Here is a 24748-nt window from a genome sequence, read left to right as displayed (position 1 = left end):
GTCAAGCAATATCTTGATGTTTAAACGCTCATCCTATTTTTCATATTTCACCATGGTTTTGCCCCTCTTTTCCTCAAAAATCCCTTCTAATCCCACAATTCTGAGATAGCTGCTCTCCTTGAAATCTGGCCTATTAGTGCACTTACAGTTCATAATTACTTCAGTGACAATGGTTTGAGGGATGAGGGACTTTACTTCAGTTATGTGGATTGACTGACATGAGAAGCTAGCATTGTTCTCCTTACAGCACAGAAGTTTAAGATGAGATTTGATAGACATGCTTGACAACATGTATGGGTAAGATAACAGGAAATTACCATAATAGTTAGAAGATTGATAACCAGACAGATTTAAAAGGTAATTCATAAAAGAATTAGAGTCAACTTAAGGAAAACCCTTTTTTTACACAATGAGTGATTAGGATTGCGTTAGGAATTGCCCAAATAGATTGAACAGTAGCTTTCATAAGGGGATTGGCTAAATACTTGAAAGAAAACAAATGAAGGGATATGGGGGAAGGAGCAGTGAGCAACAGTGATTGGATTTCTAGCTGAAACAGCTCATGTAGTCTCAAAGATTTGAAGAATCACCTTTTGGACTATACTATTATGATACTATTTCAATACACAAGTGATTTTTCTTCCATATAACTGATCTCTTTGTTAGTAATAAATTTATTAGAATGTAATAAGAACAGTCAAAAGTATGTCTTTGTGAATACAAAAGGAAATGTTAAACTTAAAAGGGCAGCACATTTAGAATGTTATAGAAGAAAGTGGGGGGAGAAATAGTTGAAGCATGACACTATCACATCAGACAGAAAGTTCCCAATTATGTCTATAATCTGAAGAAGGGATAAAGTAAACCAACTGTTTGATTGGCATCTACAACACCTAAAAGGCAAAATGCATAAAAGGGAGAAAGCACATCAGTTGCAGTACACAGATTTACTTACAGATACAACAAAGAATGCATTGATAGGATTACTGGAAAACCACAGGTACCACAAGAACGAAGCAATTAGGAACCCTTCAGTAGTGACTTAAGAAAACTAAAATATCAAATGAGTATTATCAAATATCATTTATTTTTAACAAAAACCAAATCTTACAAAATTTCCATTTATTTTCTAGTCTTTTAATCATTTATATCTATAAAAATGAACCAATGTAATGCTACTAATTACAGAAGCAGAAACTTAGGGTACTGTGGGGTGCAAAGGATAATGGAATACTGTGTGGAACAAATTCATTATAAATAGTCAAAATTAATAACCATAAAGAAACATGCAGCACCAGAATATGTACCCTTGCGACTGAAATCTGCCCTAGGAATGTCAGTAACCATCTAATAATTATTCCAGTGCTCCTGAAGCAAAAGGGTTATCTTGTGGAAGAGAAACGAAGGACATAACATTCTGAATCCCCCTAACATAACCATTTGTGCCTCTAGGTAAGACTTAAAGACTGGGGTGAAGGTTTACATGGAAAGTTTCTTTGTCCAGTACTGGCAAAGGAACTTTTACAGAGGTTGTGTGTCACTGGAGTGGTTCCAGAGAGATACAGTTCCAGTTTTCTGCACAAGTTTGAAAAAGATCAAATGCAAATCTAAATCTTTGACTGTCAGTCATGGAGTAAAATGACTTATGCAATTATTTATTTTAGAAATCAAAAAGTCTCTTCTTCCAACTCTCAAACTTAAATTCTAAAAGGCTTTTTTCAAGTTCAAACAAATTAGTCTGTAACCTTTAATGTCATTAACGACACCTTTCAGTACTTTATGAAAAAATTACATGCCAGAATTTCTTTAATTGCACCAGCTATTTAATTGGAGATTAATATTTTTTATACTACAAATAGCCACCACCTATCATTCATGCAACTAATACTTTCAGCAACTCTTCTGAAAATGAATGAATTCAAAAGAGCTTTGAAAAGTAGTTAACAAACATTAAAATCCAAGAGTGCGATGCATAAAGCTGTTCTTATTTCTTTGATTTATATCAGTCAATCCGAAATCTGTCTGGCATTTTTAAAATCAATTTTCTGCCCTGTTTTATTTGTAAATGTTACTGAATTAGTCCCAAGCACAAAACGAAAATGGGTATTCCAAATAGATGAAATGGGTCAGCAAATGGCAGAGATTTGATTTGGGGGAAGAAAACTGCAAGTGTAATGGCTCTGGAGCGACAGCATGTAAACCCTCCTTTACCAGAATCAGCTAGCAATAATTGAGATACAATTATATCAGTATACATCTGCAAATGTACACAAAGAATGGTAGCTAGTAAGAAGTGTGCAAAAGCTCCCAAGCTATAAAGAGAAACAGAAAAAGCAAAACATGTAGTGAAAACGTGGAAATCCATTTTTCAATATCCATGTTCAATAGCACAGATGCATTTAAGCTGTAAATGCTTCTAAGAATACAATTAAATTAATGAAGATATCTGCATATGATATGGAAGTCTTTGGTGATACTATCTATACAAAGGTTACTTTTGACAGAACTATAATGTTTAGAAAGCTAATGCAGTAAATCACAATATATGGCTTTGTATTCTCTCCACTCCTCTGTAGGTTTAATCCCACTAACTGTGTGTAGTCATGTTATTCCAACCAGTGTAGGGATTTTTTTTAATATAAAGCAATGATACGTTATGAAAAACATTGGAAATGTTAGAAAACCTCAAATGTACATCTTATACAAAATATTTTTTGTTTTGCTTTACAGTTATCCATCTAATTATTCCCACATTGTTTTGTCAATCTGTTTGTAACCATACACTATACACAATTCTGTCAGAATAATAAATATACAAGATTATGTACATTATAACAAGGCCTATTTTTCACATCCTTAATTATGAAATGTCTAAATGTGGATTGGAGATTCAGCACACGAGATGAATTGGGATTTCTATTTAAAATAAATGAATTACAGATATAAAACTAGGCTGAACCATTATTAATCAAAATAAAGTGATTAAAAGGCCACACGCTCAGCACTCCTTCAAGTGTTCAGACATTCAAGTACCTGTGAGCAAAGGCTAACATAGCCCTGCCATTTAAAAAATAGAACTTTATATAGTAACAAGGAGCTACCCCTTGTATGAGCACCATATGTGCCATTCACTTTAAAATACACATAGTCAATGTTTCAGATCAAAAGGTCAGCCAAGCGACCCTGTAAAAGCCATACAGGAAGTCATCTGTAAGGCATATTAACATGCAGGTATGTGCACACATTTCAACTAGCAGTTTCTATTTTACGTGGCAGATTCAACCCCCCCAACCCCCCACCCCCCTCCCCACAGCTGATGAGGATGGAATTCTAATAGTAAACATGCTAATAGTAAACATGGCAGACATTATTGGTGAAACCCAACCGCACGTTCATTAGTCACAACTGCCTTAGTGCCCATTCCTATACAAGTCTGATGATTACACATTCCAAAACATAATTCAGTTTTCCTAACTCGTATTTAGCTTAAGTGGTATAAATAAGCTTTAAGGTAAGTTCAGACCAAAATTTAAGACACGCATTTATGCTCAACTGAATAGTGTTTCACTTGGTTCTTCACAGTGCAGATGAAATAATTATTCATTGACTTTCACACTTTCAATTCATGGACTTTGAATTTATATTCCTCCTGAAAAGGTATTAGACCTGTTACACAGGATTGATAAAACGATTTTTAAAAATCCTAATGGTCATATAGATCTGTTAATCAATAAGCTGATAGCAGAAATCCTCTTCAGTCAGTCTGACAGGGTCATCAAGGAGTAACTGCCCTTAGTCACCTTGGACAACATTATTTGCTGAGCTCAGGAGGGGTGTTCTTTAAGCTGGCTTTAATCAGAGTGCTATCCAACAATCAATGAGTCATTAGAGCCGCTCAATGTCCCGATACTTCTTTCGCAGTATGGAGACCTGATCTTTGAAGAGAACTGGATCTAGTCTCATCTGGGAGTGGATCAAAGGCATGAATCCAAACCAAGTTGCAAACGTGTTCATGCAGGTTTGTCGCTGAGCAAAATGATCAGGATCAGCCCATCGGGAAGCTCTGGAGGACTGAAAAGTAAAGATTGATCATATATTGACCAGAGTTCAAAAAGGATGTGAAGCAGAGTAGAGGTATAGTTAATAAGTTTGCAGATGACACCAAAATTCAAATGGACAGTGAAGAGGGTTACCTCTGATTACAAAGGGATCTTGATCAGAAGGGCCAATGGGCTGAGAAGTGGCAGATGGAGTCGAATTTAGATAAATATGAGGTGCTGCATTTTAGGAAAGCAAATATTAGCAGGACTTATACACTTAATGATAAGGTTCTCGGGACTGTTGCTGAACAAAAAGACCTTGGAGTGCAGGTTCATAGCTCCTTGAAAGTGGAGCGGCAGGTGGATAGGATAGTGAAGGCGGCGTTTGGTAAGCTTTCCTTTATTGGTCAGAATATTGAGTACAGGAGTTGGGAGGTCATGTTGCAGCTGTACAGGACATTGGGTAGGCCACTATTGGAATAATGCGTGCAATTCTGGCCTCCTTCCTATTTCAAAGATGTTGTGAAACTTGAAAGGGTTCAGAAAAGATTTACAAGGACGTTGTCAGGGTTGGAGGATTTGAGCTATAGGGAGAGGTTGAATAGACTAAGGCTGTTTTCCCTAGAACGTTGGAGGCTGTAGTTTATAGAGATCTATAAAATCATGAGGGGCTCGGATAGGATAAATAGACAAGGTATTTTCCCTGGGGTGGGGGAGTCCAGAACTAGTGGGCATAGGTTTAGGGTGAGAGGGGAAAGATATAAAAGAGACCTAAAGGGCAACGTTTTCACAGAGGGTGGTACGTGTATGGAATGAGCTGCGAGAGAAAGTGGAGGAGGCTGGTACAATTGCAACATTTAAAAGGCATCTGGATGGGTAGATGAATAGGAAGTGTTTGGAGGGATATGGGCCATATGTTGGCAGGTGAGACTAGATTGGGTTGGGATATTTGGTCGGCATGGACGAGTTGGACCAAAGGGTCTGTTTCCGTGCTGCACATCTCTATGACTCTAACCAACCAATAGGATAAAAACAATATACACATTATATATAAACATATATTGACATATGAACAACAAAAAATGAAAAAAATAGACAGCCCATCAGCATCTGAAGTGAGAAAATGACAGGTTAATCTTTTGGTAGAGATGTTTTGTGAACACATTCTTAACTTTACTACTTGCGTGATGACCATTTCTCTTCTCAGACCATTAATCCTGAAAACATGCTGTTCGCCTTTATGTTTGTTTCTGAATTCAAGGTTGGGGACCAAATTTGCCTGGTTCCATTCTTTTCCATCTAGGTGAGGCCAGAAACAGCTCCTCTCTCTCTTTCTACAAGTCTGAAGTACTCTCAAAACTCTACCGAGGTCTTTTTATTTCTCATCTGTACGTGGTGCATTTGGCATCACCCAAAGATACCAGAAGATCCACATATGCTGGAAACATCCTGTCTCACATGACCACAAAAACTTGTGCGCTGTTTCACTCACTATAATTTGCGATGATGCTTATCCAACATTCAATTCCAAATAAGCGCTGATTTACTCCAATCAATCATGGCCTTCATTCTCCTACTTGGTTCCCTAGACAGAGGCTCCATGACTTTCCCTTGTGACCACCAAAGTTAAACCAGACCACCTACAGTACCTCTGTATCATTGCCTGAATGTTGCCTCAGCTCACCTGCTGAAACTTACTCATGCCTGCATTACTTGCAGACTTGGCCATACAAGTCTCATTCGACTGTGTCCTTAACAACACTTAATATCATTCAGTTTGTCAGTCCATAAATTTTAAAATGATCATTGTTTTCAAATCTCTCCAGTTTTCTCCCATCTCTGCACCCAACCTCTAAACCTAGAAGGCACAAACTTTTGACTATATCTAATGTGTCTTCTTGAACATCTGCAATTTTAATCCCTTGACCACTGGCAAACTTCGTCCGTTGAAAATGTAAGCGCTGGGATTTCCTCAAGTCTCTCTCAGTACCCCTTCTCTTTTACGATGTTCCTTAAAACTTCTCTTTCTCATTGCACTTTGTGGTTTGCCATAAAATATTTGTAATATTTTCAGTGAAGAGCCTTCAGACATTTGAACATATTTGTAAATATGAATTGTTAGATATTTACCACAATTTCTCTCTTTCAAAAATGTACAGCTAAAATAATGGACAATTTTAATCTGTATAAAGATAGGGCAAATCAAATTAGTGACAATATTGTCGAGGAGGAATTCCTGGAGTGTGTATGGGATGGTTTGTAGAATCAATGTGTTATGGAACCAACTAGAGAACAGGCTATCCTAGACTGGATATTGCATAATGAGAAAGGAATAATTGGTGATCTAGCTCTGCGAGAGTCTTTGGGGAACAGTGACCATAATATTAAAGAATTCTTCCTTAAGATGGAAAATGATATATTTGATTCGGAGACTGGGGTCCTGAAGCTAAATTAAGGAAATCATGATGGCATGAGGGGTGAGCTGACTGTGATAAATTGGGAACATTACTTAAAGGGATGACAATTGATAGACAGTGGAAACATTTGAAGAACGCATGGAGGTAATGCTATAATTGTTGTAAAATGGGAAAGGTGGCCTGATCATAACTAACGAGGGAAATTAAGGACAATATTAGATCCAAGGAACAGGCATACAATTTGACGGAAAAAAAACTAGTGACCTGAGGATTGGAAGCAGTTTAGATTTCAACAAAGGAGGAGAAAAGGATTGATTAAGAGAGGGAAAATAGTGTATGAAAGCAAAGTTGCGGGAACATACAAACTGATTGTAAAGGCTTCTATAAATATGTGAATAGAAAACGTTGTATGAAGACAAACTTATTGAAGACTACTATCAGAAACAGGGGAAGTTATCACAGGCAACAAAGAGATGGCAGACCAATTAAATGTGTATTTTGGTCTGTCTTCACAAAGGAGGACACAAATAACATCCCAAAAATGTAGGGGAACAGGTTGTAGCGAGGGAGAGGAACTGAAGGAAGTCAACATTAGTAGGGAAACGGTGGGGAAATTGATGGGATTAAAAGCCGATACATTCCCAGATCCTGATAATCTACAACTAAGCGATAAGAAATGGGGTAAACCCCTCTGCTAATTCAAATCCGACACGTGTTGTAATCTGTGAAATTCTTGAGGCAAAGAACTATCCCAAAGTCACCATTTAAAGTAAAAATTAACAACTTTAATTTATCAAAGTATAACAGAGAATAATTAACTAACAACTATTTACAGCTCATATACTTAAACCTATCTCTTCCCTTCCCCTCTACAATACTAGCCTGATAAAACCCCCGATTAAGATTTACAGAAAAAATCAAATTTTAAAAGCAGCCAGCTGTTGAATCTTCTCTTTGTATCTTCCTTTGTATTCTTTTCTTCTTAATGATTTGTTTCACAGGTCATCGATAGATAAAGGTACCTTTAAGAGAGTTATTCTCTGGGCAGTCTGCATATATTGGTGGATTGGTAGTTCTCCTCCTCAACTGTTCAATTTTTCCTGGTCATATACCCAAAAGCATCAGATCATTTCACTGGTTTTTAATCTTGTCAATATCCTAAATTCAAACTTGATTGGAGGTTGGTAATTTGGGGTATAATTTAAACAGATTGGCTGAATTTGAATTTTTTTTATCTCCAAGCAACCCAGTCAGTGCTAGCTGTTCTGAACCAAAACCTACATTGTAAATTCTCCAGTACTTTGTGTGCTTCTCCAAGTCCTTGCTAGCTTTCAACTTTCTTAAAGGTACAGTACCCCTTACACCTTCATAACACCAGAGTACTTAAGGAATTGGCTCCAGAAACAGTGGATACATTAGTGGTCATCTCTCAAATCTCTGTGTAGTCTGGAATAGTTTGTATTGATTGGAGGATAGCTAATGTAACCCCACTATTTAAAAACAAAGTTGAGAGAAAACAGGAAATTACAGACTGGTATTGGTAATGGTAAACAAAAACAAAAATTGCTGCAAAAGTTCAGCAGATTTAGCAGCATCTGCAGAGTGAAAACAGAATTAACATTTTAGGCTGAGTGACCCTGCTCAGAACAGAAGGTAACTAGGAAAATGTCAGTTTATATGCAGAAGATGAGGTTGTGGAAGACGATAGGGAGTAAATGATAGGTAGGGAAACAGACAGAACAATTGGACAGACAAAGCAGTGGATAATGATCTGGCTGTTAGCGACTGCTGGTAATGGATGTCAATGAAAGATTTAATAGCAGAGCACTTGGAAAACAGAATCAGCACAGATTTATGAAAGTGAAATCATGCTTGACAAATCTGCTAGAATTTTGAGAGGATATAATCAGATAATGAGAGAGCCAGTGAATTTGGTTTATTTAGACTTTTAGTGGGCTTTTGACAAGGTCCCACGTAAGAAATTAGGATGCAGAATAAAGATAAGATTGGGGATAATGTACTGACATGAATAGAGAACTACTTGGCAGAGAAAACACAGAACAAAAATAAAGGGTCCTTTTCAGAATGCAGGCAGTGACTAATGGGCTACCACAGTCATCTGTGCTTGGACCCCAGCTATTCACTTTATATATAGGTGGGGCAGGCAACTGGGATGCTGGCCTTCCCAGGTAGAGGGTTCAGTGCAGAAGCAGGATGTCTTGCTGCAATTATACAGGATCCTGATGAGACTACACCTGAAATATTACATGTATTTTTGATCTACTTATCTAAAGTAGTATGTTCTCTCTGCGTAGGAAGTGCAACGAAAGCTTACCAGATTGATTCCTGGTAAGGTAGGACTGATGTATGAAAGAAGACTGGATCAGTTACTACTCTATAAACTTGAATTTATAAGCAGTGGTATCTCATAGAAACCTATAAAAATTCTAAACAGGACTTAACTGAGTAAATGCATGAAGAATGTTCCCAATGACTGGGAGGTCCAGAACAAAGAGTCACAGACAAAAGGTAAAGGTAGGCCATTTAAGATTGAGATGAAGAGAAATTTCTTCACCCAGAGACATTTCTTCGCCCAGAGACATGTGAGCCTGTGTAATTCTCTGCCACAGAAAGCAGCTGAGATCAAAACATTGAATGTTTTCAAGGAGGAATCAGACATAAATTGAGGGATAGAGAGATCAAAGGGCAGGGGAAGAAAGGTACTTCTGAGATGGATACTTGGCCATGATATATTAAATGATATAGCAGGCTTAAAGGGCAAATTACCTACTTTTATTTTGCTGTTTCCTTGCCTCTTCTGGATTGTGATGATGATAAACAACTTCCCATTTATAAGATAATGCTAATTTTTATTACGTTTTTGGGTTTGACTTACTGACTACGAATTCTTTCATCTTTTTTCATTCCTAAATTTGTTTTAGAAAATGGTTCATCTATTGTGTCAATACTTGTATATTTTATTGGCAACTTCAATCTATCATTCTAGAAAGAACTGAATCTTGGCAGTATCAATTTGTATAATGCCTGTCTGAAGACAATCCGACCATAAATGGCAGCATAGTCAGACTCAACCTTATATCTAAACATGTACTACCCAGCAGCAATCACTGGCTGAAAGTTAGAGGTAAATGCTATCAAGAGAGATTGCAGGTTTCTAAGAAAATACATGGCTGAATTGCTTCTCTCATTTGTACTCGTTCAGATCTTGAAGTAAACCACGTAAATAAGGAAAATTCACATATATCAGAATTGGAATGCAGCAGGAGGCCATTCAGTCCATCGTGTCCACACCAGTTATCTAACCATTTTGATTTGGCCTTTTCTTTATAGCCCCTCACACTGTTTCTATTCAAACAATCATTCAATGCCCCCTTGAATATATTAATGAACCTGTACCCACACACTTCCAGACAGTGCATTCCAAATCTAAACCATGCAAATGTTTGAAAGCTTTTCTCACCTCATATTTACTTCTTTTGCAAAGTACTTTAAAACAATATTCTTTGGTTCTCATTCCTTTTACGAGCAGGATCATCTGATTTTGAAAATTTCCATCAAGTCTCTAAACAGTCTTAACTTTTCCAATATATCCTTATAACTGAAATGTCCCAATCTTGAAATCATTCTTGTAAACTATTTCTGCACTCCTCCAAAGCATTCACATCCTTCCTGAAGTGTGGTACCCAGAACTGTACACAATACACCAGGTGAGATCTAACCAGTGTCATATGCAAGTTCAGCATAACCTCTCTTCTCTTGTACTCTGTGCGCCAATTAATGAAGCCTACAGTAATGCATTTATTTTTCTCTACCAGTCCTGCCATAATAAATGTCTCATATACATATACACTCAGGTCTCTCTTCTCCTGTATACCCTTTAGAATAGTATTCTTTATATTATACTGTATCTCCACATTCTTTATATCAAAGTTTATTAGCTGATAACGTTCTACATTGAGCTACTTCTGCTACCTACCATTCTGCCAACTTGTCAATGTATTTTTGAAATTCTACACTGTAGAACTCTGTTGATAGTATTGCCCCACAAACCTTCCAAGGTTTGTGAGATCCACAAACTTTGAAACTAGCACCTGCACAGCAAAATCATTTATATATATTAGACAAAGATTCCTCTGGGATAAACCTTCCTCCTGTTCTGAAAATATCCATTAATCACTACCTTGTTTCCTTCACTCAGCCAATTTTGTACCCATAACCTATTATTCCATGCCTTACAACTTACCTGAAGTCCACATGTGGTACTACAATACATTTTAGAAGTCCAGGTATACAACATCAACAGCCTTGCCATAATCAACTCTCTCTGCTATCATGTCAAAATATTCCAGCAAATTTCTTGGACACTACTTTCCTTGAACATGTTAATGCTGACTTCTGAAATGAACAACATCTCATGATAATTACTTTGCAAAACCAAAGTTAAATTAAATGGTTTGTAATTTCTGGGCCTACCTTTATAACCATTTTTTTTTAACGTTGTTTGGTTGTTTGGAATTTTCCATTCCTCATGCATCATCGTGAATGTAGAGAAGATTGAAAGATTGAAAGATTATTGCCTATGCACCTACAATTTCTACACTCGCTTCCTTCAATATCCTTGCATGCATTTCATCTGCTCCCTGTGTCTTATCAACTTTAACATAGACAGTCATAGTTATTGAGTTTACAGCATGGAAACAGACCCTTTGGTTCAACTCATCTGCATCGACTAGATATCCTAAACTGATCTAGGCTCACATCTCTCTAAACCTTTCCTATTCATGTATCCAAATAGATGCCTTTTAAATGTTGTAATTGTATCCATCTCCGTCATTTCCTCTGGTAGTTCGTTCCATACACATGCACCACCCTCTGCATGAAAAAGTTGCTCTCAGGTCCCTTTTTAATCTTTCCCCTCTCACCTTAAACCTATGCCCTCTAGTTTTAGATTCCCCAACCTTGGCAAAAAGACTTGGCTATGCACCCTATCCATAACCCTCATGATTTTATAAACCTCTATAAGACCACCCCTCAGCCTCTGACGCTTCAGGGAAAATAACCCCAGCCTATTCAGCCTCTTGCTATAGCTCAAACCCTCCAATTCCAGTAACATCGTTGCACATCTTTTCTGCACCCTTTTAATTTGAACAGCAGCTTATCTAACATCTCACCAATTTTAAATGTCTCTGGTGACAGATTTTTCTTCTATCACCATGGCCTGGCTGGCATCTACCATGTGGGTGAAGACAGATGCAAAGTATTTATTTAACACCTCTTGTCTCCATGTGCAAATCCTCTTTTTGGTCCTGAATTGGATCTACTCCTCCTGAAACCATATTTTTACTGTTAATGCGCTTATAGAAGATGTAGATTTCCCTTTGAGAGAACTGCCAGTTCTTTTTTTTCTCTCCTATATCTCTTCTTGCTTCTCTTATTTGGTTTATCACCTTGTCTTCTGAACCTTCTGCATTCAGTTTATTTCTTAATTGCATTTACTACCTCACATGCAATGGCACACTTTTTCTCCTTTACCTTAGGTTATATCTCCTACATCATCCAGGAAGTTCTGGATTTGTTTGTCATTCTCTTTTGAAGGAATGTACCTTGACTACGCCCAAGCCTCCTCCACTGTGACGGTAGCCCATCATTCTGCCACTGTTTTTCCTTCAACCATTGGCTCCAGTCTACCTAGCCCAGGTCTGTTCTTGCCTGATTATAGATGGTTATCTGCTGGTTGATTATTTTTACTCTGGTTGAATAATGTAATTCCCCATCAGTTCCTTTAATATCTTATGATCACTGTCCCTCAAATGTTCTCCCCCACTGTCACTTGATTGACTTGGCTCATCATATTCTTACTAGATATTTTCTAATCAACCCACTGATATGTTATTACACACCTCTGCAGCTAGTGGGACCTTGAGCCTGGGCCTTCTGGCTCATTACATTCTTGGTATATTTTTTATAATATCAACCTGCTCAGATGTGGTATTGCAGGTGGAACTTGAATGTAGGCCTTCTGGCTCAGAGGCTGAGGCACTACCACTACACCAGAAAAGGCCAAACAAATCCTTGGTACTACTTGGTCATTTTAAGGTTGCTGGTGAAAATTGTAATTGCTCTTAGTCCTCAGCTCTAGCCTTGATCTGTCCTTGAACCCTCTAAAGCCGCTACCTTCTCCAGTACTGCCATGATTGCTTTCACCAAAAATACCACTTTCCCCTGTTTCTTCCCTTCAAAACATTTTAGTATTTTCTTATCAGAAGTACCCAGATCTGCCACTTCCATGGACAGCTGTCCATTTTACTCCAGAAATTGGGAACAAAAGTCTTAGGTGACACTTCAGTATTATATTGACAAATCGCTGCATTGTTACAGAAACAGTTTTTTAAAGATATACTAAGCAGAGGAACAATCTACCTGCTTAGCTAAATGTGAAAGATTCCATAGCATGATTTCGAGGAGAAGAGTTATTCCCAGTGCCTTGACCAATATCTATCCTTCAATTATCATACAAAAAAAACTGTGTATTTTGGTTATGTTCTTCTTAGAACAGTAACTGCATTTTAAAAACACTTCATTAGTTGTAAAATGTTTGAAGATATCTAGTGGTCACGAAAAGCCTGATATAACTAAGCCTTTCTTTCAATCCCTAAACTCTGGTATCACATCAGTATTAAAGTTCAACAAATCCATTACAATGACCATAAAATTTATGTTGTCTGGGTTTCTTTACTTTACACCCAATTAAATTACCTGCTGCATCATTGTCTCTTTATACTGTTTTTTCTGAGTTACTTTAACAGGAGGCAGCTTGGTGACAGCTGAAACCAAGAAGTTCATCAATATGTCTTCACAGTTGGCCAGTTGATCCACCATGTTTTTTAAACTGGAAGGCAGATAATGAGTGTACAGGTAATGGTAGTACCTACAATAATAAAAGCAAAGCCAATGAATTAATCTTAAGTGTCTAAAATACAATATCACTTTTAAGTCAAATACATTACTGAAGTACTAGTTGATGATCTGACTGAATGCAAGTTAACTGGTTGTCAAGGAAAAGTCAAACTACTTCAGTGCAGGAAATCATACAATGAAGGAAATTACTCTATCATTACTCTATCATAATTTTACCTACACTAAGTTACATGGTTAAGAACTTACAAGTAGAAAAATCAATTAACAGAAAAACTATCAATATAATTGCTCATAGATTTTCACAGAGAATATTTTTCCAATTGTACAAGAGAATAATGAAATTCATGTCATAAAATTAATGAGAAATTTACTGTTAAGCAATTGATTTAGTTAAAGTTCCTCTGCCAATCAATTTCGAAACTCTTCAGTGACTCTTCATTTTCTTCTAAAATGAAAGTTTAAAAAAAACTTTGCACCCTAAAGCTCATAATTCACTTCATGTTTTAATTTTAGTTCTCATCGAAACATGACTGAAATGATGCAGGAATGTCACTTGATTTAAAGAGTTCTTGTAATGCAAAGTCAAAGTCATTTAAACTAATTGCAGGTCTGCATAGATATAGAAAGACATAGGAACAGAAATTAGGCAATTCAACCCATCAAGTCTGCTCCACCATTCAATCATGGGTCCTGAGTTTCTCAACCCCATTCTCTCCCTTTCTCCCTCTAAACCCTATTGAATTTAGCATCCACTTACTTATATGACTACTCTGCGGACATAGAATTTAATAATCATTGAAAATCTCCAACAAAATCAGTAGGAACTAATATTCTAAGCTATTGCATTCACCATTTAGATTTGTGATACATCATAATGTACCTTTATTGAGATTAGCTAAAGCAAACAAATTCTTTAATCATAAAAGACACTACAGAAAACAATTCACATCAAGACTTATTTGCAGCTTGTATTTATGGCTATAATAGATCACTTTAAAAGTGAAACACTCATGTCCTGTATTAATCCCATCTGTAGTGGAACACAAGGGGAGATTACTACGGACCCCCTACCAATTGCATCTTTCCCATTTATCCTGCACAGCTGCTTACCTTGGGGTAAATAATTTCATATGATCAATCTCAACAATTATAAAAGGTACTGCATAAACTATATAAAATATACTAGCTATTTTGGATCATAAACCAGCTGTTTGTGCCTTGTTAAAGTGTGATTACCTGTCATTAAGGGTTGTTATTTCTGTGAATTTACCCACTGTTACAGCAGGCTTCACTTTAATTTATTCCCCAAATCTAAAGCATTATAACAAAGCAACAGGCATGTTGGAAGAGTGATCTGCTGTTCATCCCTGATAATTAGGTTTATCGTAATTCTGGCACAAACTCAATTTTTAATTGAAATCAGACCCTTCCAACATGTTTCTCCCTCATCATATTTCATGGGAAAATCTGCAAGAGGTTTATATGCACTGTAACTCAGGTTTTGCCAATTAGCCATGTAGTGCCCAGCAGATTCTAAAATTTTTAATTGGATGTTAACTGACATCAGAAATCAAGCTCTACAAAAATATCACATTCATTGACATTGGCTAGTGCAAATACATAAAAACATCAGTATCCACTGTGCATTTAGATCTATTAAACACAGAAACAGTTGAAGCAAAAGGCTGACAAATTTATTGGAATTCTTTGACGAAGGAACAAGCAGGACAGATAAAGGGGAGTATTTCAGATGTAACATTTGCATTTGCAGTTAGACTTCACTGTTATGTATGCTGGAAATCAAACCTCTGTTTTCTTGACTTGTCACAAAAGTTAAAAAAATTATCCAAATATGCAGTTTACCTGAAAGACTTAGGTTAACAGAAAGCAAGTATTAGAAATAAATAGATTCTAACCAAGCTAAAAACAATGAATTGGTGGCATATAATTTTACTAAGAATTCTTACATCTTTCAAAAACTCCCTTACATATACATACAGACAGACCCAGATAGATTAGAAAATATTGATGTTACAGGTCGAAGGAAAACAAAATTAGGGGAACTGTTCAATAACATTAGACCTCATGGTTCAATGGGGTGCTGCTTTGTTTCCCAAGTCCTTCATATCTTTGATCTTTTCCTCCAGGTTCTTTCACGTCTCTCCCTGGCTCCTCTGAAGAAATGTTCACAAATTATAAAGTCTCTGACTTACTGGTTAAAAACAACAGTTTCCAGTAACTGCTGGGAGAAAATAATGGATTTTTTTTCAGACTTTAAGTATTTCACTGGGGGAGGGGTAGAGACACAGAGACGGAGGGGGGAAGGAACAAGAAAGCAAAAGCGAGTGTGTGAAAGGCTACCTCCACTTCCAAAGGCTGGACAACTTCTCCCTGTATCGTTCGGACCCACAAGCTGTTTAACTACCCAGGAACCAGATAATTGTCAGGTTGATGACTTTCAACATTCACAATTGGGTACAAATGCCCAAAACAGTTACTTGTTGCCGACCACACAAAACCATTTGACTGCCTTAACATCTTTCCCAGTGCTTACAAAGCAACAGCATAAATATGATTTACAATGAATTTCAATAACTTATATTTCAAAAATGCAGCAATTCCTTTCTCTGCTTTGTTGTGAAACAGTCCTTTGCTCAATTTTATCCACAACCAAAAATAAATTAAGATGTGGTCTTTACATTCCATATGTGTTTGATAAGGTAGAACCATTGGCACCACACAATAAGAATAGATGATGTTGAGTGTAGTATATTAGTCTGTTTTACAGTACGGAAGAAGGCCCTTCAACCCATTGTGTCTGCTCTGGTCACTGAACATCCATCAATTCTAATCACATTTCCAACCATATTCATACAGTGCAGGAAAAATACCCTTCGGCCCATCCACACTGCACCAACAGAAGTACCACTAAAAATGCACTAATCTCTCCCTTAAAAAGCCATACTGACTATGCATGATTAGTCCTCACTTCTTCAAGTGGAGCTGATTTCTGTACCTCAGAATATTTTCCAATAGTTTTCCAACAACAGATATTGGACTTGTAATTTCCTAGTTTATCCCAACTACCCTTCTTGAATAGTGGTACTACATTAGATGCTCTCAGGCCCACACTCAGCTCTTCTGTGTCAGATTCATAGAGATGTACAGCACAGAAACACCCCCTCTATTATATTGGCCATAGCTTTCACTTGTTTCTAGTTCTTAAAAGTACACTTTCCTAATTTATAGAAGATTACAGGTAGTCCCCAACAGTTGTTTCTTACCAGCCAATTAACTTAGATCTGCTGTGCTGATACTTCTGTTTTTTTCAAAAAGTAGTGACTGCAGGGCACACTTTGCAAACTACTTCATTGCAGTGCTGATTGCTAGACACTCTTCCTGGACTGCTTCACCATGATATCGATTGCAGATATCTCTTCCCAGAGTGCTGCACTGCAGGACACACCTCCTGCAATGTTTTGCAATCACCACTATGGTGAAGCAATCTTCCTGAACTGCTTCACTGTTATGCTGACTGTGGGACACTCTTCTTTGACTCTTAGTATGAATGGACGACAGTGTTGGATAAAAGGGGGTATTCTTCAAGACAGCAACTTGTAACTAGGGCACTGTTACAGGGATCAATGGTGGGGCTACAATTAGTTACAATTCGATTAATGACTGGAATGAGAGAAACAAATGTGCTATCTTCTGTTTTGCAGATGATATAAAAATAGGTACGATGTCAGCCTGCAGAAAGATACACAGAAGAACCTCAATTATCCGAAGGACAGGGAAAGAGAGTATTTCATTTGGTTAATTGAATGCCAGATAACATAGTTTAGCCAAGCATCAGGATCTTGTGATCTTGGTTGGATAATCTGAAATTCGGATAATGAAATGCTGGATAATTGAGGTCCCTCTGTAGACAGGATGAGTGAGTGAAGAGAAACTTGGTAAATAGAATAAAATGTGGGGAAATTAGAGGTTGTGCACTTCAGTAGAAAGTAGAGGGGAGTGAATGCTATTAAAATGAAGAAAGACTGCAGAGAGCTGCAGCACAAATGGATTTTGGGCATTCTCAGGCGTAAGTCACAAAAGGCTAGCATTCAAGTTCAGCTGGTAATAGGGAAAGGCAAGTGGTCTGTTGGTACAAAGCCTCTTTGCTCTTTTTGAGACTTAGCAAGCCACCTTCAAGACTGATGTGCCCAGAATTATACACAATACCTCTGCTGAAGTTAAACAGAAAAACTTTCTTTTCCATCAAAGAAGAATTAAAGCACTCTCAGTTGTCTTTTTAAGTTGTCATGCCGTCTATAAGGATTGCGACAATGAAAAATTTTAACCTTAGAAGAAAATTAAAATATTTTGCCAAAGGTCAGTTGGATAATGACTTACCAAATTCCCTGTATAGTTGAATTCAGCTTTACAGGAAAAATATAAATGGTTATTGTACAAGAAAGGTTTAAGAGCAATGTATTACTGCCATGTACATACCTATGGTAGAAAGCAGCGCCTGTTAAGACCATAGAGTAATCATTGGTCCATTTAGATGTGTAACCCCATCTTTCTTTTGTGCTGTCCCAGAAATGACTGCGAGCTGGGTATCCCACAATTCTTTCAGGGAAGCTTTGCCACACAATGAAGGCAAAATCCACCTAAAATAAGATGAAGCCTAATCATTTTTTTTCCCCACAAAATTAGGAACAAATAACCTGTATAATAAAGAAGAAATGTTATATCTGTATGCAGGTGACTTACAACAGCTATAATCTTTTGTCATTTTCTTTTAAAAACAGCCTCAGCCTATTCAGGTTCTCCCTATAATTCAAACCTCCAACCTTGGCAACATCCTTGTAAATCTTTTCTGAACTCTTTCAAGTTTCACAACATCCTTCCTTTTGGAGGGAGACCAGAATTGCACACAATATTCCAAACGTGGCCTAACCAATGTCCTGTAGAGCTGCAACATGACCTGCCAACTCTTATACTCCGTGGTCTGACCAATAAAGGAAAGCATACTAAACGCCTTCTTCATTGTCCTATCTACTTGTGATTTCACTTTCAAGGAACTATGAACCTGCGCTCCAAGGTCTCTGTCCAGCAACACTCCCCAGGACCTTGCCATTAAGTGTATAATGCCCTAATTGCCTTTCCAAAATGCAGCACCTCACATTCACCTAAAATTAAACTTCATCTGCTATTCCTCAGCCCACTGGCCAAACTGATCAAGATCCTATTTTACTCTGAGGGAACCTTCTTCACTGTCCACTACATCTCCAATTTTGGTGTCATCTGCAAAGTTACTAACTATACCTCCCACGTTCACATCCAAATCATTTATATAAATGACAAAAAGCAGTGGACCCAGTATCGATCCTTGTGGCACACCACTGTTCTCAGGCCTCCAGTCTGAAAAATGACTCTCCACCACCACCCTCTGTCTCCTATCGAGCCAGTTCTGTATCCAAATGGCTAGTTCTCCCTGTAATCCGTATGATCTAACCTTGCTAACCAGTCTCCTATGAGGAACTTCGTCAAATGCCTTACTGAAGTCCCTATAGATCATCCAATGCTCTGTCCTCATCAATCCTCTGTTACTTTTTTCAAAAAGCTCAATCAAGTTAGTGAGACATGATTTCCCACGCACAAAGCCATGTTGATTATCCCTAATCAATCCTTGCCTTTCCAAATACATGTAAATCCTGTCCCTCAGGATCCTTGCCAACAACCTGCTCTATATCAATGTCAGGCTCACCAGTCTCCAGTTCCTTGGCTTTTCCTTATCGCCTTTCTTAAATGTTCACCAACATCCAGTCGTCCGGCACCTTATCTATGACTATCAATGATCCAAATATCTCAGCAAAGGGCCTAACAATCACCTCCCTCGCTTCCATACAGAGCTCTTGGGTACACATGATCAGGTACAACATCTCATTTGCCACTTGGGTACTTTATAGGTTCTAAGTCCCAACATTGAATCTTATAACTTCAGAAAATGACTACACGATGCCGGTCTTCCATTTTTCTTACATTTTCTCCAACCACCTCCCCACTCCTCTCTGGTTTGTGCTTGGTTTGTTTATTTTGCTCTCAGCAGCGATGACTCATTCCCTGCCTTTCAGACCATAATTTACATGTATTTTACACCTTTTTCTCTTTTGCCATTCTTTATCTTGGGCACTGGGCCTCAACACCATGTCCTTCACCCTTCCTCCATATCTGTCAAAAAAAACATTTTCCAAGACCTTTCAGTTTTTAACCTCACAATGAAACTGACCAGGTTGGGAATGCAGCAGGAGGAAACTCGCTACCCACATCCTTATCCCACACCAGTGATCCCTTGCCCACCATTTTTGAAGGACTTTGGAGTCGGCATAACACTATGAAAATCTGGTCTCGTATTTGTGCTGGATCTTTGCTGTGGTAATCAAAAGCAAATCCTATAATCTAGCCTTTTCTTTAAATTTTTGCAATGGAGCTCCACTCTGTTCTCACTCAACATGTACACAAATGCTTTCCAGCACAACACATCCAATAGGAATGAGGAATACTAATCCGAGCCACATTCTCTTCTCCTCAGCCAAGACGCATGAAGCCAATTGCGGTGTCCCCATCACCAGCCTCAGTGATGTCCAATAGCTCAGTAGAGATCAATAACATTCAAGGTCTTCTTAAACTGCACAACTTCCCAAACAGGACAGTAGGTTTCAAGCTGAGCTAAAAGATTGGTGTACCCTTACCTCAGTGGTAGAAAGAACAGTGTCTTCATCAAGGCTAAGTACTGCATGCGTATTGATGGCATCATAGGGAAGAAAACGACTACTCATAACCTATACATAATGTAGAAGAAAATTGGCAATTAATTTTGCATCTTTAATGACAATAAAGTCAGGACCTGAATAAACCGAGTGAGAAGATATGAGGGGGCTTGGCAACTTGAAAAGTGGATAAGTTGTAGGCCCAAATGAGGGTTAACCCAAGCTGTCAAGGGAGAAGGTATCAGGGGATTTGGCAGTAATTTTCAAATAATCTTTGGCCACAGGTAAAGTGCCAGAGGTTTGGAACACTGCTAACATTGTCCCATTATTAAAAAATGGAGGAAGGGATGGACTAACAAATTACAGGGTATTCAATCTTACCTGCATGGTGATTACGTCTGAGGGACAGAGTACAGTACATTCCCACTTAGAGACATGCATTAATCAGGGATTGTAGGCATGGATTTATTCAAGGAAGATCATGTTTGACAAAGTTGATCAAATTTATGGAGAAGTAACGCGGAATGTTGACGAGAGTAATGCCTTTAATGGGGTCTACACAGACTTTAGTAAAATTTTAGTGCATCCATCATGTAGACAGGTCAAGAAAGTGAGAGCGCCAATGGGATCAAAGGCAAAATGGCATACTGGATCCAAAATTGGCTGAGAGGCAAGAAGCAGACAGCGATGGCAGGGAGATAATTGTGTGACTGGAAATCGGTTTTCAGCAGTTCCACAGGGCTAAATATTGCAGCACTTACTGTTTATGGTGTATATTAATCATTTGGACTTAATGTAGGGAGTATGATTAAGATGTTTATACAAGATATGAAAACCTGTAGGGTAGTACATTGTGAGGAGGATCACCAAAATCTGCTGGAGGATTATCAATGAACTGGTCAGCTGGGCAGAGCAGTGGCAAATAGAATCGAACAAATAAAAGTAAGGTAATACATTTCATGTGGACTAACAAGATAAGGGATTATATGATGAATGATAGATTTTTTAGAAGGAACTGATGATCAGAAAGACCTTGGTGTGAATATCCAAAGATCCTTGAAGGGAGTAGGATAGTTAAATAAGATGGTTATGGTGGCATGAGATACTTGATTTTTATTAAACAAAGCAGAAAGTACAGGAGCAAGAAAGATGTACCAGAACCATAAAAAGTACACTGGTTAAGCCACAACTGGAGCATTGTGTACAGTGCTGGCCACTGTGTTATAGGAAGATGTAATTGCACTAGAGAAGATGCAGAAGAGATTTACTAGGATACTACCTTGCTGATCGATGAGGTCTGATCTATGAGGAAAGACCGGAGAGTCTTTGAAGCAACAAATATTTGGGAAAGTTCTGGACAGAGGCATATAAGATTATGAGGGACATTGGCAGATCCCTTTCCAATATTATGGGGGGGGGGGTGCAATAACCAGATCCAGATCCAAGACAAGAGGGACAAACCTAATAAGAGTGTTGAGGAGAATATTCTTTTTCGTCAGAGAGTGGTAGGAATCTAGAACTAACTGCCTAGAGTGGATGAATTAGAAACTCCTGCAATATTCAAGCAGTATTTAGATATTCACCTGCGTTGACACGGCACCCAGAGTTATGGACCAGAAGACAGAAAACGGGATTAATGCAGTCAGATCTTTATTGACTAGCATAGATACATAGGGCCAAACGGCCCTTTTCTGTGCTAAAAATTTCTGAAAAATCAGTTTTATATGTGAAGTTTAGAGGCTGAAAAGTGCAAAAACAGCCAGGAACATTAGAACAGTTCTGCATATGGATAAGACTAATAAGCTGAAGCAGCATGGAGATGGGTTTTGTTATGGAATATGGGTGGTCTTGGTGAAGGGAATGACACCCATAGCAATTCTCTAGGCCTGACAGTACTTGTTAATATTTCCAAGTACTTATTTTAGAAAATAATGAGTTGATGTAACTTATTACAAAATTAAAACCAATGTGACAGACAAACATCTTAGCTGGTTTGAGAGGAAGGACGAAGGGAAAGCACTAGAGGACTCTAAACACATTCCCATGGAATTTGCAACTTTAGGATGTTATGGGAGGGATGAGAAGGGAATGGCATGAATCACAGGGATATCTTAAACATTAAACTCAAAATTGTTTTCATAAATATACATGATAATTTTCAATGTCAAATATGGATTTAATTTTAACATTCCAAAAGGTTTTTAATTTGTTTAGCCTTTCCCCAAATAGACTTGCATTTTGGAGCACAATTCATACTATACATTTTCCAGCAGGAAATTCATTAGGCAGCAGAAAAGGTTAAAAAATAAAACAAAAATTCAGCATACTTCACTTTACATTATAAATATTGTATCAATGACAGCCTGTGCTTAGAATTTTAACTCAACTGTTTAGTTGATAGCTTGAATGTTACTGATTCACTCGCCTGGATTGCATATTTTCATGGCAGCCACAGCTTGAACTAATTTCCAATGAATGTTCCCCCATGAGCCAAGACTCTTAATGTGGCCACAGCACAAATTATAAAAAAATTGATCTACCCACAGTTAGCGTCTATGAAAGCTACTGAAACATTTAATTTAAAAATAAACCCTTACATGCAATGATGTCTCTCATTATTACAAATTACACAGAACACAGATCCTATTAGTATTACTGGAATTCAAATTACTGGGCCTAATGTCGTCAGATATGTTTTAGAATACATTTGAACCTCATTGCATACTCTCTGCATAAACACTGGAACAGTCAGAGTGCTTGGTCATGGAGTTAGGACAGTGACAAATATTGGCAAACAGTTGAAAGCCCATAAGCAAAAAATCAAATATACTTTAATCTGATGACAGTGTATTTTTGCTTTAAATACTTACAATTTTTTTGGCAAATGTCAAAGCAATATTCAGAAGTACACAAAGTTATCAAAGTCTGCAAATCCTATGAGCAATCGCCCACTGTCAACACACAGATAATAATGAAGTATTTTGAGATTGAAGCATGCAATCTAAGAAAACTTACTTTATTTTCACCTTCAATTACCAACACAGGGACAGTAGTGGAGGGCCACCGATGTTTGGCTGGCAAAGGTTTGTCACAGTCCCATAACACAATAACCTACAACCAACATTTGGGATTAATATACAAAATTTACACTGCCTTTAAGTCTGTGCCAATTAAAATGCTCTATTTCATAAATTATGCATTGACAACATAATTACTTACTTCAAAAGGACAATCATTAATTTTACTTTGACAATACTTTAACCTTTCCCCACATTTTACTTGTAAACACATCTTGACAACATTTCAACAAATATAGAGCTATTAGGCTAAGATTTCAGGTAAAACAATCCCAATTCAAAAGGAGCAACTAAATGTAACCTCAAAAGTGCGCACCTTATCAGTTTAATTTTGCATACTATGGTTACAAAGATAAGGGAAGGATATCAAATCAGCCCATATTCAAACTGTTGATTATGTTTTAACCCCAACTGTAAAAACACCACAGATAAGTAGTTGTTAACATCTGCCATTAAATACCTTACAGCCAATTTAATGAGGTAACAGTAAGATATTTGACACATATGCCTTCCAGAGAGCAGGAAAGAAATTTGAGAGGAGATTTTAAAAACACAAACATCCACAGTGTTTAAGAAACATTTTATCAGCTATCAAATAGAAAAAAAAATGGACAATTTACCTGGGCACAATATTGGGACTTAGCAACAGCTACCAGGAGCTTTAATATTGGCTGTGACTGCGAAACCAGCGGAGTCACTACGTGGATAACCGCAGTAAACTTAGATGAAGGCTTTATACCTGAAACCAAAAACATAGGAAAAGGTTAAAGATCAAAACTATTCAGATAATTTAAGCTGCTGACACTTGGAAAGAAATTGAAGACAGTTACTTAAGCAGGCAGTGCATTTGACAATAAATACTACAGTTCACTAAAACTAGGCGTAAAAACACACTACCATTCACAATCAGGATTCTAATCCCACATTTGAGCCGAGACACTCATGATATGTTCCATTAGTTACACTGGTTCCCCTCAGCATCAGCTGAAAAAAAACTTTGTGCACTGCAAATTGCTGACAGTGGAGCTGGTAAGTGTGGAAGGTCAATTTGGCCCTGGTGAACAATAAGTGTTAAGTTGTTATATGACTGAGAAGAAAGCAAAGGAAAATTGGGTGCAAGAAACAAATAGAAGTAAATAAAAACTGATTTTGAGCAAGATACAGAAAGAAGGGAAAATACTGAACTTATTTCATTAGGAATGAAACTCCAAAATTTTAACTATTGATTTTGTGAGCCAGAAAAAAGTCTGTGAACTTGCAAGAACATAAACACCTGTTATTTATAATATATGTAAATGATCTGGATGAAAATGTTGATGGTCTGATTAGTAGGCTTATTAACAAGACTAAAATTTGTGAAATTCCGGAAAAGTAAGGAAGCTTATCGAAGCAGAATATAAATCAGCTGAAAAATTGGGTAGGGAAATGGAGATAAGAGTTTAATCTGGACAATTGTGTGGAGGTGTAGTTGGGAGATCATATGCAACAGTAATTAACAGGACCCTTAAGGAGTA

The 24748-nt window shown here is 37.5% G+C and overlaps 1 protein-coding gene across 1 annotated transcript in view; it reads right to left on the bottom strand.

Annotated features, from left to right (window-relative positions):
• Window positions 1–729: 729 nt before the first annotated feature.
• Window positions 730–24748, bottom strand: part of LOC140477399 (exostosin-1-like) — a 166366-nt gene continuing 142347 nt past the window's right edge. The window contains exons 6-11 of the mRNA XM_072571221.1: window positions 23855–23973; window positions 23173–23268; window positions 20140–20229; window positions 17894–18054; window positions 13235–13406; window positions 730–4071 (exon numbers count right to left, since the gene is read on the bottom strand). Coding sequence (XP_072427322.1) covers window positions 3886–4071; window positions 13235–13406; window positions 17894–18054; window positions 20140–20229; window positions 23173–23268; window positions 23855–23973 — 824 coding nt within the window. The 3' untranslated portion in view covers window positions 730–3885. The remainder of the gene's footprint in view (window positions 4072–13234; window positions 13407–17893; window positions 18055–20139; window positions 20230–23172; window positions 23269–23854; window positions 23974–24748) is intronic.

This window comes from Chiloscyllium punctatum, chromosome 5, assembly GCF_047496795.1.
Source record: "Chiloscyllium punctatum isolate Juve2018m chromosome 5, sChiPun1.3, whole genome shotgun sequence".
NCBI classification, from domain to species: Eukaryota; Metazoa; Chordata; class Chondrichthyes; order Orectolobiformes; family Hemiscylliidae; genus Chiloscyllium; species Chiloscyllium punctatum.
This window is presented reverse-complemented; position numbering and strand designations above follow the sequence as displayed.